Here is an 18,425-nt window from a genome sequence, read left to right as displayed (position 1 = left end):
CAGCCTTGTGGTGTAGTGGGTTAAGCTGCTGCCTGCAAAGCTAGCATCCCATATGGGTGCAGTTCATGTCTTGGCTGCTCCACTTCCCATTCAGCCCCCTGCTAATGGCCTGGGAAAAGCAGCTGAAGATGGTCCAAGTGCTTAGGCCCCTGCACTCATGTGGGAGACCCAGAAGAAGCTCCTGGCTCATGGCTTTGACCATGGCTTTGACCCCAGGCATTGCAGTCATTTGGAGAGTGAACCAGCAGATGAATGATCTCTCTGTCTCTCCCTCTCTCACTGTCACTCTGCAACAGCAGTAAGTTCTGATAAATATATTTATATATATATATATTCGTTTTATTAAAACTTCTCATTCTACTTCCCGAAAATGAGCCCAATACTAACAATTAAACTTTAAGTCTTAATATTAAACAAGTGATACCCTGATAGGTTGATCTAAGCTACCACTTTTCGTGAGTTGTGTATTTCACATATATTTCAGATTCTGACCTGCAGCATAAAATTGCCTGAGTTTTATAGCATAAAATTCTCAGCATTTTCTCCTCTAAAATGGCAAGGTTCTGATGGATGGGTGGAAGAAAGTGTTCACTCCTTTGCCTGTCAATTTCACTGAGGCCCATAAAATAGCACCCCCATGCCCTAAAGCCCCTCCCTCATTCCCACAAACAGAAAAGGAGGTGCCGTTCCTACCAGTGGAACCGAAGGAAATTTCTTTTCTATCCCCTGAGGGAAGAATCCTGGGTCAGGAGTCAGGACCTGTCCTCCAGGGCTAGGTCTGGAGACGCAGCTCTGTCAGCCCGCCAGCCCATGGCTCAGGGGGCGTGAGACAAACCCACCCAGCAGCTGCTTGTGGCAATGAGGGTTCCATAGCCTTTCCTTCGGTCAGGTACCCGGGAGCCTCCCCTGGGGAGGTGAGGCGGACTCCCACAGTAACTGAGCTGTTTTCTTCACTCCGTTCTACCAGCAATGACGCTAATACTCAGTCTGCGTAACGTCTGACTATTTCTCCCTTGATTCTGAACTGGGATGAGGATGGTTCAATTTCTTGGCACCTCAAACTCTAAGATCTTTATGATCCTTTCTTGCAATAATAGTTCACCATCCTGTCAAATTAATATATTTTAAATTCATCTGGAGGAATACAATTATATTCACCAAGGTGGAAAATCCTAGCACCAGCCACACATTTAACAAACAAAAATATCTTAAAAACAGTAACTCACCTTCACACCCTGCGAATGGGCTCCATCTCAAATCTTCCTGACAAGTCACAATTATAGGCTCATCTGCAACAGGTCTGTAGCCAGGACGACACTTGTACCTTAACTCTGTTCCAACAGAATACACGCCCTCTTTTCTTGACCACTGATAGCCTTGCTGGGAAGCATGTGGAACATTCGGTAAGCCAAGACAGCTATCTGCTCATGAAGGAGACAGGGGAAAAGGACAAATCACCAGGGCTGTCCCAGCAGTGAACTTGACCCATCAAAGGGTGGCGTGTGTTCATCAGCCGGGAGCTAATCTGCAGCAGCTGCCAGACAGATCAGCCACAGGAGAAACCAGTCACCTAAATGTGCACGGGACCAGAGATGCTGCCAAGTGGTTTCTGTGTGTTGTGCCAACTATTCATGATACTAACTCTCCTTCCTCCTCACTATAGGTCGGGGAGTTTAGTTTCTGAATTGAAGCATTAGGCTTGCTAGGTAAACATGGCAGGAAAACAGTCACAGACCAACAAATTTGTGTTTCCTGACTACTCGGGGAAAACCAACAGTATCCAAACAACACCAGGAACTTCATTAGTGAAGGGGTTGGCAAGAAAGAGCCAAGCTCTAAGCATTTGTCTTAACCTGGGCTTTGGGTCCTGTTCTCTGTCTCTTTCTTGGTGCTGCCGATCTACATGGTATAGAAACAGAACACCAACATCTACCCAGCTGGATGTGTACAATATTGTGTCTTCAAACATTTAAGATAGTGTACAGGGCAATTTGCTTTTTTAAACACTTTTACTGAAATTCAATGATTTTTAGTGTAATCACAAAATTATTCAATCATCACCCTAACTGCAGGGTAATTTTACCACTCCATATTTGTTAACAGTCACTCCCTAACCCTCTCCACCTCCTGCCTAGGTCCTGGCAATCACTAATCTACTTTCCTTTCCTTATTCTTTTTAAAAAATGGAATCATACAATGCATTTCTTTTTGTGGCTGATTTCTTTTTCAGGGGATGTTTTCAAGGTTGCAGCATGTATCAATACTTCACTTATTTTTATTGCTAAATTATATTCTGTCATGTGGAATACCACGATTTTAAAATTTATCCATTACTCAGTTGATGCATATTTGAGTTGTTAGGCTTCTGTGAATCACGCTGCTATGAATCTGTATTTCTCTTGGGTAGATGCCTAGGAGGGTAATTGCTGGGTTGTATAGTAACCCTATGCTTCAGCTTTGGAGGTACTGTCAAAACCGTTTCCCAAAATGGCTCAAATCCATTGAGTTCCTATGAATTCTCCATTTTACTCATTGTACTTTTCAACTCCAGGACATCTATTTGATTTTTAAATCTTTTCTATCTTGATTGATATTTTCTTTTTAATGAGACATTGCCATAATACCTTCCTTTAACTCTTTTAATATTGTCTCTTTAGTTCTTTGAACACATTTATGATAGCTGTTTTGACCTTCTTTGAGCTTCTTTTCTGCTAAGTCCAACCTCTGGGCTCCCTCAAAGGCAGGTTCTATTGTCAGTTTTTTTCTATTTTTATGGGTTACTCTCTCCTGCTTGTGTGTATATCTGACTTTTTTTTTGAAAACTAAACTTATTAGATAATATAACAACTTTGGATCTGATTCTCCCTCACCACCTTCAGGGCCTATTGTTGTGTTTTTCTTGTTTGGTTAGTTAGTTCTTTGGTGACTTGACTGGACTTATTCAGCTAAGTCTGTTTACCTCGAAGTTCGCAACATTAGTGACGTGTATCAGAAGACACAGCCTTGGGCATGTACAAAATCTTCCTAACCATGCAGTGTGACTGTGGTTTTCTCTTTGTCTCTTTCTCATTAAGCTTTTGGCTGATCTGCCTCTATTGGTATTACATACCGCTGTTAGCCTCCAGTAATTGTGATCTGATTGCTCTATTGGCTTTGTACAACTCCCTGGGGCATAAATTGCTCCACAGTATGATCCAATTAAAGTCAAGTCCCTTGGCAGAGGCAGTTGACAGTTTAAAGAATGTTCCAATCTCCCCTGGAATAATGTCTATACTATAGATAGGGGCTGGGGAGAATAAGGCAACTCATTCTTCACCAAATGACCCATCATGGTGTAGGAGCCATGAAGAAGGGAAGGGGTAGAGCAGCAAGTGGTTCTGCACCCCCGCTGTCCCCACTTCCAAATCTACAGGGAGAATGAGGATTGCTGATTTTCACCAGCTGTCAAAGCTGCCTTCCATTCTAGGAAGATGGGGAAGATGGGAGATGCTAAGCTCACAGGGAAAGCTCTCCTGTACCATAGAGATATGCAATAAAGAGAGACTGAATTCTTCATCAGCTGCTCCAACTGAATCCTCTCTATATAAAGGGAGTTGGAATGGACGAACAGGCACTGGTGTCTGGCTCTTGGGACCTGTGTAATACGAGCCATCCACAGCATGGAACTTTGGAGAATGCTATCACATGGGCTGACTGCCAAATTTATCTTTTCTACCTCAGGGAGCTGGAGCAGCTGGGAACTACTAACTGTGAGCTCACAAAACAGGTCCCCTACAAGTTAGCACCATTGGGGGTGGTGTGCAGTCCTTAGTTCCAACGCAGCGGCCTCCCACTGTTCATGTCAAGTCTCCATAGCCTTGCTGAACAGAAGCTTCTCAACTTGCTGCAAGCCCTTTGATCCGTCTCTGGAGACCTTGACGGTTTTCTTTGCTAATTTTGCCCAGATTCATAGATGCCTCTCCAGGAGGGAGGTTTCCCCCAAGCTCCTCACATCACTGTTCCAGAGGTTCCCAGGACAAGGTTCTCAACATCTCATGAGGGCAAAAATAAGAGCACAAGGCCTCAGTGTCTCCCTCTCCTTACAGCTGGTGGATCTTGGGCAAGTCATTTACTCTCAGAGAAGTTTCCTTGTCTGTAAAAGGGGAGCACTAATAGTACCCACAGTTGTTGGTGGGATTCATTAACTTAACTCTTATTGTGCACCAAACCTAGTCCCAAGTTATTATTATTGTTTTATCACTATTTTAATGATCTGCATGAGTTTATAACTTCAGAGCACCAGGATTGTATGTTTCTGACATCGTCTATATAATACTAGTAAGTCAGAAAACAGACACTTTCCCTAGAATACTTACCATTTCTTTCCAAATAATTATCCTGATACTATGATTTGCTGGAAAAGACAATTTTCTATCAACTGCAGGAAATTGCTGGAATAAATTAATGAATCCAGCACAATGGTAATGTCTTAGAGCTGGAGCACAACCCGCACAGTCGTGCGTGGCAGCCTTCTGTGATGTCATGTGACCTTGCAGAGTGTACTCAACAAGAAAAAATAAAGTTATCAACCTCAATTTCCGTTTTGCCTGTGATTCACGCGAGGATGCCTACACCAGCATTTCCGGGTACCCCTAGATGCGAACATTGAACTCTCTTCCGGGTCCGTACTCACTGAGCTCGCAAACAGGAGGAGAAGGATTCCACTTGCTGTCAAGCTCACAGTGGATTAAACTGCTGCCTCTGAGGACGAAGCCATCGATGCAGGTATACATAATAGAATCTTTGTAGTTATAGATGGGTCCAAACCCAGAGATTATCTTCCCATGTGGAACATTTGGCGGAGAACAGATGATTTCTAAAGGTTCACGAGAAAAGAAAAGTGGATTTGGAAAAGGAAACAGAAATCAGGATATTATTGCTGCTGTTAATCTAGTTACAAGCAGAATACACACACCTGACATGAGCACATATCAAGTAGATAGAAGGGAAATAGTTTAATGTATTATATAATATATAATTTATATTTATGTATATATTCTAATATATAATTTCAGCTTTTAAATGCTTCTGTAAAATGACTTTTAAAAGCCTCAGTAAATCATGCATTCTTCTATGAAATGATTGCAAATAATCCCTTCAATTTACCAAAAAAAAAAAATTCTAGTCCTATATAACCCAGGAGAAACACATATCCCCTAGGCCTACAAAGTTCTCTGATAAGGGCCTAATTTCCTGGATGATCTTGTTTGTGGGTCAGAGGCCAATGGTGACAGTACAGTGGTCATGAAGAGGCAGCGAGACCAGCAGAGACCTGTGGCCCCACTAGCAGAGAACAAACCACCCCCAACCTCGCCCCACATCCAGTCATTCGGATCCTGGAAATCTTGTGTGTTATTTCTCTAGAAGGGAGTGGGAAATAATAGCCAACTACCGACCCTTCCAGCACATGGACAAAGAGGTTGGAGGGGAGGATCCAACTACCACCCCTCCCTGGGCTGTGAACAGAGGTGGGGGATCCAATTCCCAACCCCTTCTATGCTCATGAACAGAGGCAGGGAGCCAATCCAAAGACAACCCCTGCTACCTGCACTAGGTGAGGGGCCAGGACGTCCAGAGAAGGGAGCAGAGACAGAAATAGCACAAAATGCCAGCCCCAAGGGACAAAGGATTCCCAGCTCTGGGGCCCCTCTACCGCACGGGGGAGCTTCTGTCACTTATTGCAAACAAGTTTGCTTTCCCACACCCTTGCGCTCTCTCCTGGACTTTTTATTTCTATGCTGAGAAACAAGTCCACAGACCAGGGAAAGTAGCTTCCCAACCAGGATGCGGCAGTTCCAACATTAATTTGGAGGGTCACAGTCAGGTCACAGCAGGTGGCTCTCAGTTAAGTTTTGGCCCATTTCAAATTGCTGTTCATCCTCCAGCCAGAATTATCTTTCTAAGATGCACCACATTGACTTCCTTGGTTAACATCTTTCAACACCTCCCATTCACCTTCCCTGTGAACTCTTGCAAGTAACACAAGGCCATTTATAATTTGTCCCTGTAAACTTGTCCAACATCAGCTACTGCCATTGCCATCTTTTGCAGGCCTGATTCCAGGTTGATTGTGTCCTAATGATGAGACAGAGTAGTAAGTGGTAATGTGTAAGCACTCAGCAGTAAAGGGAAATGCCTTAGCAAGCCAGCTATACCACAATACACCTTCTAACTCAAGGATTGCTTGCTTTGTCCTATTGACCTGCTGTTTAATGGGTTTTGCTTGCCCTGTAGGCATATGTGGTTAACATTACAAGTGCTAACCAGTATTTCTGGTCCTGCTTCCTAAACAGAAAAAAGACTACTTTTCTCAGTCCTCTGAAGGTAGGTAGGGCCTACGTGTTACTTGTTCTAGACAAAAGACTATGAGGGAAAATACTCTGTGATCACTTCAAGGCCAAAGCCCTTAACCGCCAATGCACAATTTGCCTTTCTCTGTTTCTCTATAGATCGTGAAAGCCCATTTGGATTTGGCGGTTCTATAAGATCAAAGCAGTCAGGACTACTGAGATGGTTCTTTTTAAAAAAAAAAAAAGATTTATTTATTCAGTTTGGAAGGCAGAGTTACAGAGAGGCAGAGGCAGAGAGAGAGAGAGAAGTCTTCCATCCGCTGGTTCACTCCCCAATTGGCTGCATCGGCTTGAGCTGTGCCAATCCAAAGCCAGGAGCCCAAGGGTGCAGGAGCCCAAGGACTTGGGCCATCTTCTACTGCTTTCCCAGGCCACAGCAGAGAGCTGGATCAGAAGTGGAGCCACCGGGACTTGAACCAGCGCCCATATGGGATGCCAGCACTGCAGGCGGTGGCCTTACCTGCTACGCCACAGCGCCGACCCCCAAGCTGCTTCTTAAACTAACGTAGACTACTGCTGCCTCGAGAGTCTCCTAGGCATGCAGCAGATTTGATATGAATGAGAATAAACTTTTACTTCACCAACCCATGAGATCTTGGTGCTATTTGTTGTATTATATTCTAATACAGCATGCAACAAGCATCCAGTGGCCAAATCAACAGTGCAGTAATGAGCTTGTCCTTGAATTTTTCCATTTCCCCAATAGATGGACCCTTCTTCTTTTAAACAAGAGAGAACAAGCAACCCAAAACAGAATTGACCATTGGAGCTCACCTTTGCAGACAGGAGGGCTTGGGCTCCAGACGCCTACTGTTTTGTTCTTCACCGTGCAGGAGATGGAGGCCTCGCCCAAGAGTGAGAAGCGAGGATTGCAGCTGTAGGTGACAGAGGAGCCGTAGGTGTGGATGTCTTCATTCCCACCATTGTGCTTCCCGTTGATGATGTTTGGAGGGGGCTCACACTTGACAACTGAGAGGAGTGAGGGAAGGCAAAAACAATCAGAGAAGGCCCATCACAAATCTAGAATCCATGCTAATCCTATTGCAGGGTGCAAACAGCAGTAAAAATGCATAGGGCTCTTTAATCACCTAACATAATGTATAATCAAGCTGAAAAAATACTTACTTTCACACTTGGGGAGCGGATCACTCCACTCAACTCCTTTTTCTTGAATATCACAATGACTAGTGGTTGACCCAATTAAGATATATCTGAATTAAGATAGGAACAATGATTTTAATGGAATTCTTCCTACCCTAAATTAAATTGGACAAAGAGACAGAACAAATAGAATGGTTAGTCAATACTCAAATAAAGAACGAATGTTCTCTGGGACATCACTTCCCACTGAGCACTCGAATCAGTAAGATTTCATCAGGCAATGGAATGTATCTGTCTGTCCTTTCATTCTGTAATCTATTAAGCATCTAGATGTCAAGCATGGAGCTCATCCGGGGCTCAAGTAGGACCAGGGAAGACTCACTTGAGTGTGTCCTGCAGTGGTCTTCGGTCATGAGCACTGTTCTCACAAGAGACAAACTCCAGAGAGCCACAGAAATGGGGCTGGAAAACAGGAAGTGTCTGGTGTATGGGAGTAAGCCACACATCTGGGAGTCAGCAGGAGGCTTCGTCGCAGAGACTGCAAGAGCCTGGGGTCAGTGATCTGGCCAGGACTTGTGCTTCAGATACAATTTGACCCTGCAAGACCTCAAGGAATATTGTTCACTTGAGGCTTCTTAGAAACCCACTGCAGGACAAGCTATAGGTAACCAAGACCTGGCAAGGACAGCTTTAGCAACAACAAAAACAAACACTACTAACGAGTGTTGAACATACAGATCTAAGACAAAGACAGTCAGGATTAAGAGTGACTGAATGAGGGGTTGGCGCCGGGATGCATCTGTATCCCGTATGGGCTCAAGTCCTAGCTGCTCCATTTCTGATCCAGCTCTCTGCTAATGTGCCTGGGAAAACAGCAGAGGATGCCCAAGTACTTGGCCCCTGCACCCATGTGGGATACCGGAAGAAGCTCCTAGCTCTTGGCTTAGGACTGGTGCAACTGGCCCAATTACAGCTGTTGCAGCCATTTGGGAAGTGAACCAGCAGATGGAAGATTTCTCTCTCTGTCTCTCCTGCTCTCTCACTCTGCTTTTCAAATAAATAAATAAATCTTTTTTAAAAAATGACTGAATGAAATACAAATATTATGTGGGTGTGCAAACAAAAATACATGGGACATAAGAAAAATGTTTACTATATGCTATTAACTGTCATTAATCTGTTTTGTAATATTTAAAACAATTTTTAAATTTGATAATTTACCTTAATTCATATATTTATGTTTGAAGCATTTAAAGAGAAGCATAATAAATATTCAAAGAGCTCATCAACGAAATGAGAATTCAACTGATTTGCTCGATGGTGGTATGCAACGAATATGTACACATTAGGTATAAGGTAATGTGTCAGAGAGTTGTTCATAATAGTGCAGGATAGGAAATACTCAGGCATCCATCAAAGAGGTTGATGAACCTTGACACATCTACATGTGAAATTCTTGTGCAGTTGAAGAAGGAAATTGGGCACGGCCATCTCTATCCACAAACCTGAAATGTCTCCAGTATATATTGATGAGTAAAAAAAAAAAAAAATTCAAAGCTGCATTTGTTTTAAGAATACACGCTAATCCCTTAGCTTGTATTGAGGTAAGGAAACATTAGGAAGATACTAAAGAGAGGGAATAAAAGTGGATCCTTATTTGAGGACAGGAGGGAATTGGGTGCCTGGAGACGGGATGGAAGCAAAAATTGTCATTGAATATCTTCTTATATCATTTACATTTTGAAACATAAGAACATTTTAGCTACTTTAAAAATTAACTTCATTGTTTCTAGATTACCTCACACTCACCCTTCGGAACAGCTGAATTCTATTTGTGATCCAAAAGAGAAATCTGTCTTAACTTCTACTTGCCCATTAGGTAAGTCTCCTGGGTTTCTGCATCTTTTCTCTGGGAGAAAAATTAAAATGATAAGTAGTGACTCCGCATACCGCAGATATGGCAATAAGAAGCAGACCGATTGATCTAGTCTCACTGCCACTTTCAGAAAGGCTGAGAGGCTCAGACTCAAATTATTTCTGATCCTGACTCATTGGATTTTTATTTCAGAGGGAAAATGAATGCAAAACTTGATCTCACTTTTTTCTAATACATTTAACAAACAGGGGAAAATACACAATTAATCACTGTGATAAAAACATCTATGATCAAATATTTAAGACGATGGCCAGGGGACTGGGAAACTTTGGTTCATTGAACTGAGGTTCCTCAAAAATGTGTGTCCTCAGTCACAAAAGACACAAAAATAAGGTATAGATTGCTAACTCTTATTACTGCAGAATGCATTCCTAACTAACAGTAGATCAGCATCTTTCTAACACCACAGGTATTTTGAGTGAGATTTCTTGGGAAACTGTATTACCCCTTCATAGCCACCTAACTTTTTATAATTTTTGTCAAAGTCAACCTGGTTTTCAAGATATCACAATGAAATTTGTGCTTCATTTCTTGAAAGAAGTGTTGGTGAGTTACGTCACTGAGAGCAGTAGACTTCTCAATGTGATTAGCTAATTTTCTCTTTTTTATTCTGTTTTGTTTTACTTCTCAAAAAGTAGCACATGTGTTCATCCACAAACTGGAAGATTCTTGGTGACTAAAGACTCAGGTAGCACCTGGGACAATTTTCCAAATATGGACCAGGCAGACATACAAACAATAATGTTGATACTCACTAACACAGAAGGTATCGTAGCTCCACAGTCCTCTGGGTTTGCAGGTAAGAATCGGATTTAGACCGTTCCTAGTATAGCCAGGGCGGCAGGTGTATTTCAGAATAGTTCCGGTTTGGTACTCATTCTCAGACAATTCACTTATTGAAGAAGCAAACAGTAAATGGGGTGGGGGACCACAGTCGCCTGGACACCGAAATGACAAGGAGTACCGAGCGTCACAACGTGGCCACAGCATCTTCGTGCCTCAGTTAACTGACTTTCAGATCAAGACCATCTTTTCCCGCCAATCCAGAAAAATCATAATTTCTATTTTCTCTCTGTTCAATGGATCCAGTGATTGACCAGTAATAATATTTGTTTATAAATGATAAGGATATGGATAAATGACAAGGATATGGATAAATGATAGTGACAGAGGTAGATTTTTTAATGCCTTTTCTACTATATACGGGACAATTTGCCTAAAAATGAGGACAAACATGAATTTTTCATCAAATCTCCCATCTCTCTAACTCTGATGAGTCTGTACAAAGTCAGGAGTTCCTGTGGCTGGTGCTGTGGTGTAGCAGGTAAAGCCACCACCTGCAGTGCTGGCATCCCATATGGGTGCCGCTTCCAATCTAGCTCTCTGCTATGGCCTGAGAAAGCAGTGGAAGATGGCCCAGGGTCTTGGGCCCCCTGCACCTGCATGGGAGACCTGGAAGAAGTTCTTGGCTCCTAGCTTCAGATCAGAGCAGCTCCAGCCATTGTGGCCAACTCAGGAGTGAACCAGCGGATGGAAGACCTCTCTCTCTCTTTCTCTCTCTCTCTCTCTGTGCCTCTCCTTCTCTCTGTAACTTTGACTTTCAAATAAATAAGCAAATCTATATAAAAAAAAAAAAAAAGAAACTCAGAGTCACACAGAGAGAGAAAGAGAGGCAGAGAGAGGTCTTCTACCTGCTGGTTCACTCCCCAGTTGGCCGCAACTACCAGAGCTGCACCGACCGAAGCCAGGAGCCCTCTCCAGGTCTCCCAGGCAGGTGCAGGGGCCCAAGGCCCTGGGCCATCCTCCACTGCTTTCCCAGGCTATAGCGGAGAGCTGGATCGGAAGTGGAGCAGACGGTCTTGAAGCAGCACCCATATGGGATGCCAGTACTACAGGCGGTGGCTTTACCCGCTATGCCACAGTGCCGGCCCCAGTCTGACTTTCAAATAAATAAATAAATCTTTTTAAAAAAGTCAGTAGTTCCTATGATATTGCATCAACAGAAATATATTATTGCATTAAAAATAGTATTACATAATATTGTTCACAGAAAAGAAATGGAGTGGCAAGAAGATGGGCGAGAATGACAATTTAAATTTACATTTTTGGCCAGCGCTGCAGCACACTAGGCTAATCCTCCACCTGCGGCGCCAGCACCCCGGGTTCTAGTCCCGGTTGGGGCGCTGGAACCTGTCCCGGTTGCTCCTCTTCCAGTCCAGCTCTCTGCTGTGGCCCGGGAGTGCGGTGGAGGATGGCCCAAGTCCTTGGGCCCTGCACCTGCATGGGAGACCAGGAAGAAGCACCTGGCTCCTGGCTTTGGATCTGCGCAGTATGCTGGCTGTAGCGGCCACTTGGGGGGTGAACCAATGGAAAAAGGAAGACCTTTCTCTCTGTCTCTCTCTTTCACTGTCTAACTCTGCCTGTCAAAAAATGAATAAAAATTTAAAAAAATTTACATTTTTTGTGACTTTTGGGTTTTGAATGATGTGGAGGAGGAAACTTGTAGTCTTTGAAACATAAAATCTTAATCTGACTCTTGTTGCATTATATACTGGACTGATTTATCTTTTTTTTAAAGTTTTTAATTTATTTAATTCATTTATTTGATAGGCACAGAAACAGGGACACAGACAGACTGGAAAAACTTCTATCACTGGTTCCCTCTCCAAATGCCCACCACAGCCAGGGCTGGGCCAGGCCAAAGGCAGGAGCTGGGAACTCAATCCAGGTCTCACATACGGGTGGCAGGGATTCAGCGCCTGCTGCTTTCCAGGGCATGCATCACCAGGAAGCAGGAAGCAGGAGGCGGAGCTGAACTCACACTCAGACACCCTGATATGGGATGCAGGCATTCCGAGCGACATCTTAACTGCTGGGCCAAACTCCTGCTCTTGATTTACATTTTTTTTTAAAGATTTATTTATTTATTTGAAAGTCAGAGTTACAGAGAGGCAGAGGCAGAGGCAGAGAGAGAGAGAGAGAGAGGTCTTCCATCTGCTGGTTAATTCCCCAAGTGGCCCCAACAGCCGGAGCTCAGCCAATCTGAAGCCAGGAGCTTCCTCTGGGTCTCCCACACAGGTGCAAGGGCCCAAGCACTTGGGCCATCTTCTACTGCTTCCCCAGGCCATCACAGAGAGCTGGATCGGAAGTGGAGCAGCCGGGATTGGACTGGTAGCACTGCAGGTGGAGTCTTTACCTGCTCCGCCACAGCGCCGGCCCCATGATTTAGGTTTTAAGAACTCCAGTGAAATTTTACACTTCACTGCTCCATTCTGGATAAACCCACAGGCAATGCAAAGTGTTCACTTAGGCTGATCAGTAATATAGATTTATTTGTTTCAGGTCATGGTTAGGAGACAGATTGCTTTAGAAATTCCCGGAGAGGAAATTCTAGGAGGAAATACCTAAAAAATTGCCTCTTTCACACGTAAAGAAAATTCCTCTAATTCCAGCAGGTCCAAAAATCCTTTGTCGCTGAGTCTAGAAGCTTGGCCATCTCTTTTCCAGTCTTCAAAATGAGCATGCGAATGATCTGAACAATTTCTTGTCAGCCTGAACTTGCTTCCCATTACCTACCAAGAACAGGAGCCAACAGAGCAGCGATCAAGATAATCTGGAACAGAGTTTGATCCAAGACTTTCCAGGATCTAGGGACTGGCCTGGCTGCGATGTCCTCCATTCTAGGACAGGTCCCTTTCGGAGCTCTTGGGATGTGCATGATCTGCTGCTTCCCCAACACTTCCTGCTGAAAAAACTCAATTTAATAGACAAAGTCATTGAATTGCTCCTGACTGTAAGGTACTAGGACCAACGATACGGGAATCCTGTCTGCAAGGAAACTACAGCCCACAGTGAAAGAAAGCACGAGGGCACGAGCATGACAAAACGAGACAGTGAGGGTGGCCCCTGGAAGCTCTCTGCTTAGCAGAGGGGCTGCCTCCTAGGGGAGGGAGGGCTCATCCAGAAGGCTGCAGCTGGTCTCCACGGCAACCCTGGATACAGTGAGACCCAGTGCAAAGCCCAGAGTAGAGAGACGCTAGGGCCCCCAGAGGCTGTCCCAGGGGTTCCTCTTCCCCCCAGCCAACACTGTGTCCCTGGGAGAAGCTCATCCACATCCATGGCTTTGGCCATCATAAATGAATCAGTCGCACACCTCTGGGCCTGCAGACGCTCCATAAACTCATCGGTTAATTCATTATCTTGGGGCCGGCACTGTGGCACAGTGGGTTAACTCCTGGCCTGAAGCGCCAGCATCCCATTTGGCCACTGGTTCTAGTCTCAGCTGCTTCTCTTCCAATCCAGCTCTCTGCTATGGCCTGGGAAAGCAGTAGAGGATGGCCTAAATTCCTTGGGCCCCTGCACCCACGCAGGAGACCTGGAAGAAGCTCCTGGCTCCTGGCTTCGGATCGGCGCAGCTCTGGCCATTGCGGCCAACTGGGGAGTGAACCATCGGATGGAAGACCTCTCTCTCTCTCTGCCTCTCCTCTCTTTGTGTAACTGACTTTCAAATAAATAAATAAATCTTTAAAAAAAATAATTCATTATCTTACATGGCCCTGTGCCTTTCTACAACCAATCAGGTCTGTCTTCTTCTTCTTCTTTCTTTTTCTTTTTTTTTTTTTTTAAGATTTATTCATTTATTTGAAAGGCAGAGAGAGAGGTCTTCCATCCTCTGGTTCACTCCTCAAATGGCTACAATGGCCGTAGCTGCGCCGATCTGAAGCCAGGAGCCAGGAGCTTCTTCCAGGTCTCCCACGTGGGTGCAGGGCCCAAGCACTTGAGCCATCATCTACTGCTGTCCCAGGCCATAGCAGAGAGTAGGATCAGAAGTGGAGCAGCCGGGACTCAAACTGGTGCCCATATGGGATGCAGGTACTGCAGGCGGTGGCTTTACCCACTAATCCACAGCGCCGGCCCCAGGCCTGTCTTCTTCACTCAGGTTTCTAAGTAGTGGAATTGCAGGGTTTAGCCTTAAAACTGTAAGGCTTTCTAAAGTTGATGAAAGAAATCTCAGAAAATCTTTGCTCTCCCTCTGTAGCTGCAGAGAGAAACATAACATCTGCTAGCCTTGCAACTGTTGTTTCTTTCTTTCTTTCTTTCTTTCTTTCTTTCTTTCTTTTTTTTTTTTTTTTTTTTTTTTTGGACAGGCAGAGTTAGGTGTGAGAGAGAGAGAGAGACAGACAGAGAGGAAGATCTTCCTTTCCGTTGGTTCACCCCCACCAAGTGGCCGCTACGGCCGGTGCCCTGAGTGGATCCGAAGCCAGGAGCCAGGAGCTTCCTCCTGGTCTCCCATGCGGGTGCAGGGCCCAAGCACTTGGGCCATCCTACACTGCACTCCCGGGCCACAACAGAGAGCTGGCCTGGAAGAGGGGCAACCGGGACAGAATCCAGCGCCCCAACTGGGACTAGAAGCCGGGGTGCTGCGCCGGAGGTGGAGACTAGCCAAGTGAGCCGCGGCGCTGGCCGCAACTGTTGTTTCTAACAAAAGAGCCCTTCCTAGACTTTAGAGGTTGTTGCTCTACCACTTGACAGTGGCCTTTCACCTTGAGAAAATCTGCAATTCTGGCCTATGTTGTGGCACAGCCGGTTAAGCAGCCGTCTGCAACAGCCGCATCCTGTGTCTGCAGAGCCCGGTTCCAGTCCTGGCTGCTCCACTTCTGATCCAGCTCCCTACTAATGTGCCAGGGAAGACAGCAGAAGATGGGCCAAGCACTTGGGCCGCTGCCACTCATGTGGGAGACATGGATGGAGTTCCAGGCTCTTGGCTTCAGTCTGACCCAGCCTTTTCCATTGTGGTCATCTGGGGGAGTGAACCAGCAGATGGAAGATCTCTCTGTCTCTCTCTCTTTCTCTCTCTCTCCTTCTGCTTCTCTGTGTAACTCTGCCTTTGAAATAAATAAATCAATAAATCTTAAAAAAAAACCTACAATTCTGGTTATCTTAGCAAATTATTTTATATAATATTTGAATGAATACTTCTGTTTTCTAAAAGTTGTGTAAACTCATGAGTTTTCTTTGCAAATGCAGAAATACATGATTACATTTTCCTCTTCGTCTGCAATCCCGAAAGTAAATCAAAACTTTTGACCATGTTAGATTTCTTATATCAGTAAAAACAAAACAAAACAAAACACGATCTAAAAACACACAACTCCCAAGGTTCAGAGGTTCAGATCAGTATTTCCAAGCAGGCCAACAGGTCCACAGATCACCAACTAAATTCACTTTCTTCCTCCACCTCCCCTGGACCTCCGTGCCTTCTCACCAACATTCCAGACTAGAAATCTGACGACTCCCTGCACCCTCTCACTTGCCCCATTTCCGTCCCCAGAGCCTCATGTCCTGTCCAGCTGGCCACAGCCATGGCACTAGAATCTGCTCTCTCCTTCACTCCAGTTCCACAGTCTAGGATCAGGTTCTCCCAGTTCCCTCCACCCTAACCTAGACCACTGCAAAAGCCTCCAGACATCTGTCAGCCTGCTTGCATGTAGATGCCATTATATTGCAAAGAAGAAATTTAAAGTATGTCATTTTGCTTAAAAACTCCCATGGTCCCCAGTTCACGCAGGTCCTCATTCCTCGCCCAGCTGCCCTCACCCTTCTCAAGTGGAACACTGTGCTTCAGCTTCATGAACGTACTCACTGTTCCCAAAACACACCCTGGATATGTTTAAGCGCCTCCACGCATTTGCACATAATGTCTCCTCTGCACGAATGCTCTTACCTGTAATCTCTCCTTTATCACCGTCCACATGAACCGTCACCTCCTTGGTGGAGAACTGCCTGACCCCACCGAGAAATGTCAGGACTTGCAAGGTGAGAGGCCCCGAGTTTGAGTTCCAGCAACACCACGGTCTAATTCTCTGATCCTGAAGACACTACTCCAATTCCTGGAACTCAGTTTGCTCGTCTCTAAGATAATACTAAACGTAGAGTATCTATGTTATTCCTTAAAAGCCCTGCCTTGCTGTAACTCCCCACTGAAAAGCTGAGACTACCATACCTCCTACTTCAATGACATCACCTGTTTAATTCCTAGACAAATGAAACCAATCCAAGAATTATCAACCCGGCTCGTCTCTTGTGTAAAGCGCTGTCAGCACTGTTCAAGGCAGTTCAGTTTGAGAGATGCCAGGAAAATCTTCAGTCCCCAAATTTCTCCTGTTAGAGGTTATTTTTAAGTTAGAGTATTTCTCAAAATTCTCCTTTTAACCTTCAGATACCTCTGGAAAGGATAGCTCTCTCTGGTCTCGGGGGAGTGTTGTCTTCCTTGTACCTGGACTCTCATCACATCCCTGGCAAACTCTAGAAAGAAGTTATGAGACAGGAAGTTGGTGTAGCGGTTATGATGCTGTTTGGGACACCCACATCTCACATTGGCGTGCCTGGTTTGAACCCAGGCTGCTCTGCTCCCAATTCCGGTATTCCTGCCAGCGAACCAATTCCGGTATTCCTGCCAGCGAGCACCCTGGAAGGCAGCAGGTGTTGGCTCAAGCACTCAGGTCCCTGCCACCCACCTAGGAAACCTTGGCTGAGTTCTTGGCTCCCAGCTTTGGACTTGCCCAGCCCCGGCTGTTGTGGGCATTTGGAGAATGAACCAGCAGATGGGAAATTTCTCTCTCTCTCTCTCTTTTCCCTCCTGTCTCTCTCACTCTCTACCTTTCAATAAATGAAATAAATGAAAATTTGAAAACAGAACTTGCTTCCACACTGCCCTTTCACTTCCTAGAATCTCTTAATTTCTGCATCTTTCCATGCCTGTTTTGCATTTCTGATGTATTTCTAAGCTTAACCCATTAAGTCTCAATATTCGATGACTATTGCCACAAAACTCATACAGGTGCATTAAATCAGGATCGAAATCATAAACTAGAGCTTATGTATCCTTTGTTATTGTTAAGAATGAAAATACAGATTGTCCTACACATATAGTCAATCTTACATATAGAAGCTGTCCTATGAGTAAGACATCAGGCAACTGCGATATTCTTCCATACATTACACAACGGACAAAGAAACAGCAGTCATGACCTGTTCAACAGTTATTTCCAGCGGAAGCAGCAAAACACTTCAGGCAAAGGACAACATTAAATTTCTGACACGATGCTATCAGTTCTACATGGCATGGCTTGTTTTGACAAGTCGCTGCTCTTGCCATTTGAGAATAACACAGCTTCTCACGTGAAATCTGATGTCGTCTTGCATAGTAGCAGACCCAGCAGTATGACACTTTCTTCCTCCTGCTGGTGTTTCCTGGCACCGTTTTAATGTGGGCAGCTGGGTGAAGTGCTACTGGTGCAACCACAAGGCAGTTTGACACTTGCAGCTGATCTGCCGATTGACAGCTCTAGCCTACGACCAGACCTGCACCTCATTGACTGACAGCTCTAAGAGATCTGCGGTTTGACAGCCACTCGCTGTGAGATGGCTCTGGCTGCCCATCCCCAGCCTTGGGACAGCTGTGGCCAGCCCCCATGTGACAGCCCGGCCCAGTCTGCGTGACAGTCCCCTTTCTGCACACCAACCCAGGCAGCCTTCCATGTACCACCAACACCCCCTTCCCATGCAGTGGAAACCACAAGTTCCCCAAGACTGCAAATGTTCAGCCAACACTAGTTGGAAATATCCAGTATGGCTGCAAAATGTGTCCCCAGCAATGACCTTATGCCATTATAATAAAATTGCCGGGGCAGGAGGAGCACTCCCACTCCTATCACACACCTGATGACAGAACATAGATATTTCCCAAAAAAACGATATACAAATGTGCAACACTCAAGCCTCGCCCTTTTGAATATGCAAATTAAGCCCCACCCTAGCCATCACCTCCTAGGCCTCCGGATAGTATAAAGAGGCCTAACTCTTGTGAGGACTTTGTTTCTTTGTGAGGGTTTGTTTCCCTGTTTGAGGTCAGTCTTTGTGTTTAGGATTTTTGTTCATTCTCTCTCTCCAGTTTGCCTGCACTTTTCCTGTGCTTTGAATAAATCGTTTTCCCCTGC

The 18,425-nt window shown here is 45.0% G+C and overlaps 1 protein-coding gene across 10 annotated transcripts in view; it reads right to left on the bottom strand.

Moving 5' to 3' along the window:
- C4BPA (complement component 4 binding protein alpha) overlaps positions 1-18,425 on the bottom strand; it is a 41,515-nt gene that overhangs the window by 11,430 nt on the left and 11,660 nt on the right. For 4 of the 10 annotated variants that reach the window (XR_011381394.1, XM_051820496.2, XM_002717544.5 and 1 more), the window contains exons 2-8: positions 13,003-13,168; positions 10,182-10,364; positions 9,300-9,399; positions 7,515-7,600; positions 7,164-7,358; positions 4,673-4,855; positions 1,227-1,421 (exon numbers count right to left, since the gene is read on the bottom strand). Coding sequence is in view for 9 of the 10 variants with exons in the window: in XM_051820496.2 (XP_051676456.2) it covers positions 1,227-1,421; positions 4,673-4,855; positions 7,164-7,358; positions 7,515-7,600; positions 9,300-9,399; positions 10,182-10,364; positions 13,003-13,168 (1,108 nt within the window). In the remaining variant the exon portion in view is untranslated. Of the gene's footprint in view, positions 1-1,226; positions 1,422-4,672; positions 4,856-7,163; positions 7,359-7,514; positions 7,601-9,299; positions 9,400-10,181; positions 10,365-13,002; positions 13,181-18,425 lie in introns of those variants that run through there. The other 6 variants (XM_008268485.4, XM_051820498.2, XM_070055215.1 and 3 more) reach the window with 2 other exon arrangements.

Source organism: Oryctolagus cuniculus, chromosome 13 (assembly GCF_964237555.1).
Source record: "Oryctolagus cuniculus chromosome 13, mOryCun1.1, whole genome shotgun sequence".
NCBI lineage: Eukaryota > Metazoa > Chordata > Mammalia > Lagomorpha > Leporidae > Oryctolagus > Oryctolagus cuniculus.
The sequence above is the reverse complement of the archived record's forward strand: the minus strand, read 5'-3'. Positions and strand labels throughout refer to the sequence as shown.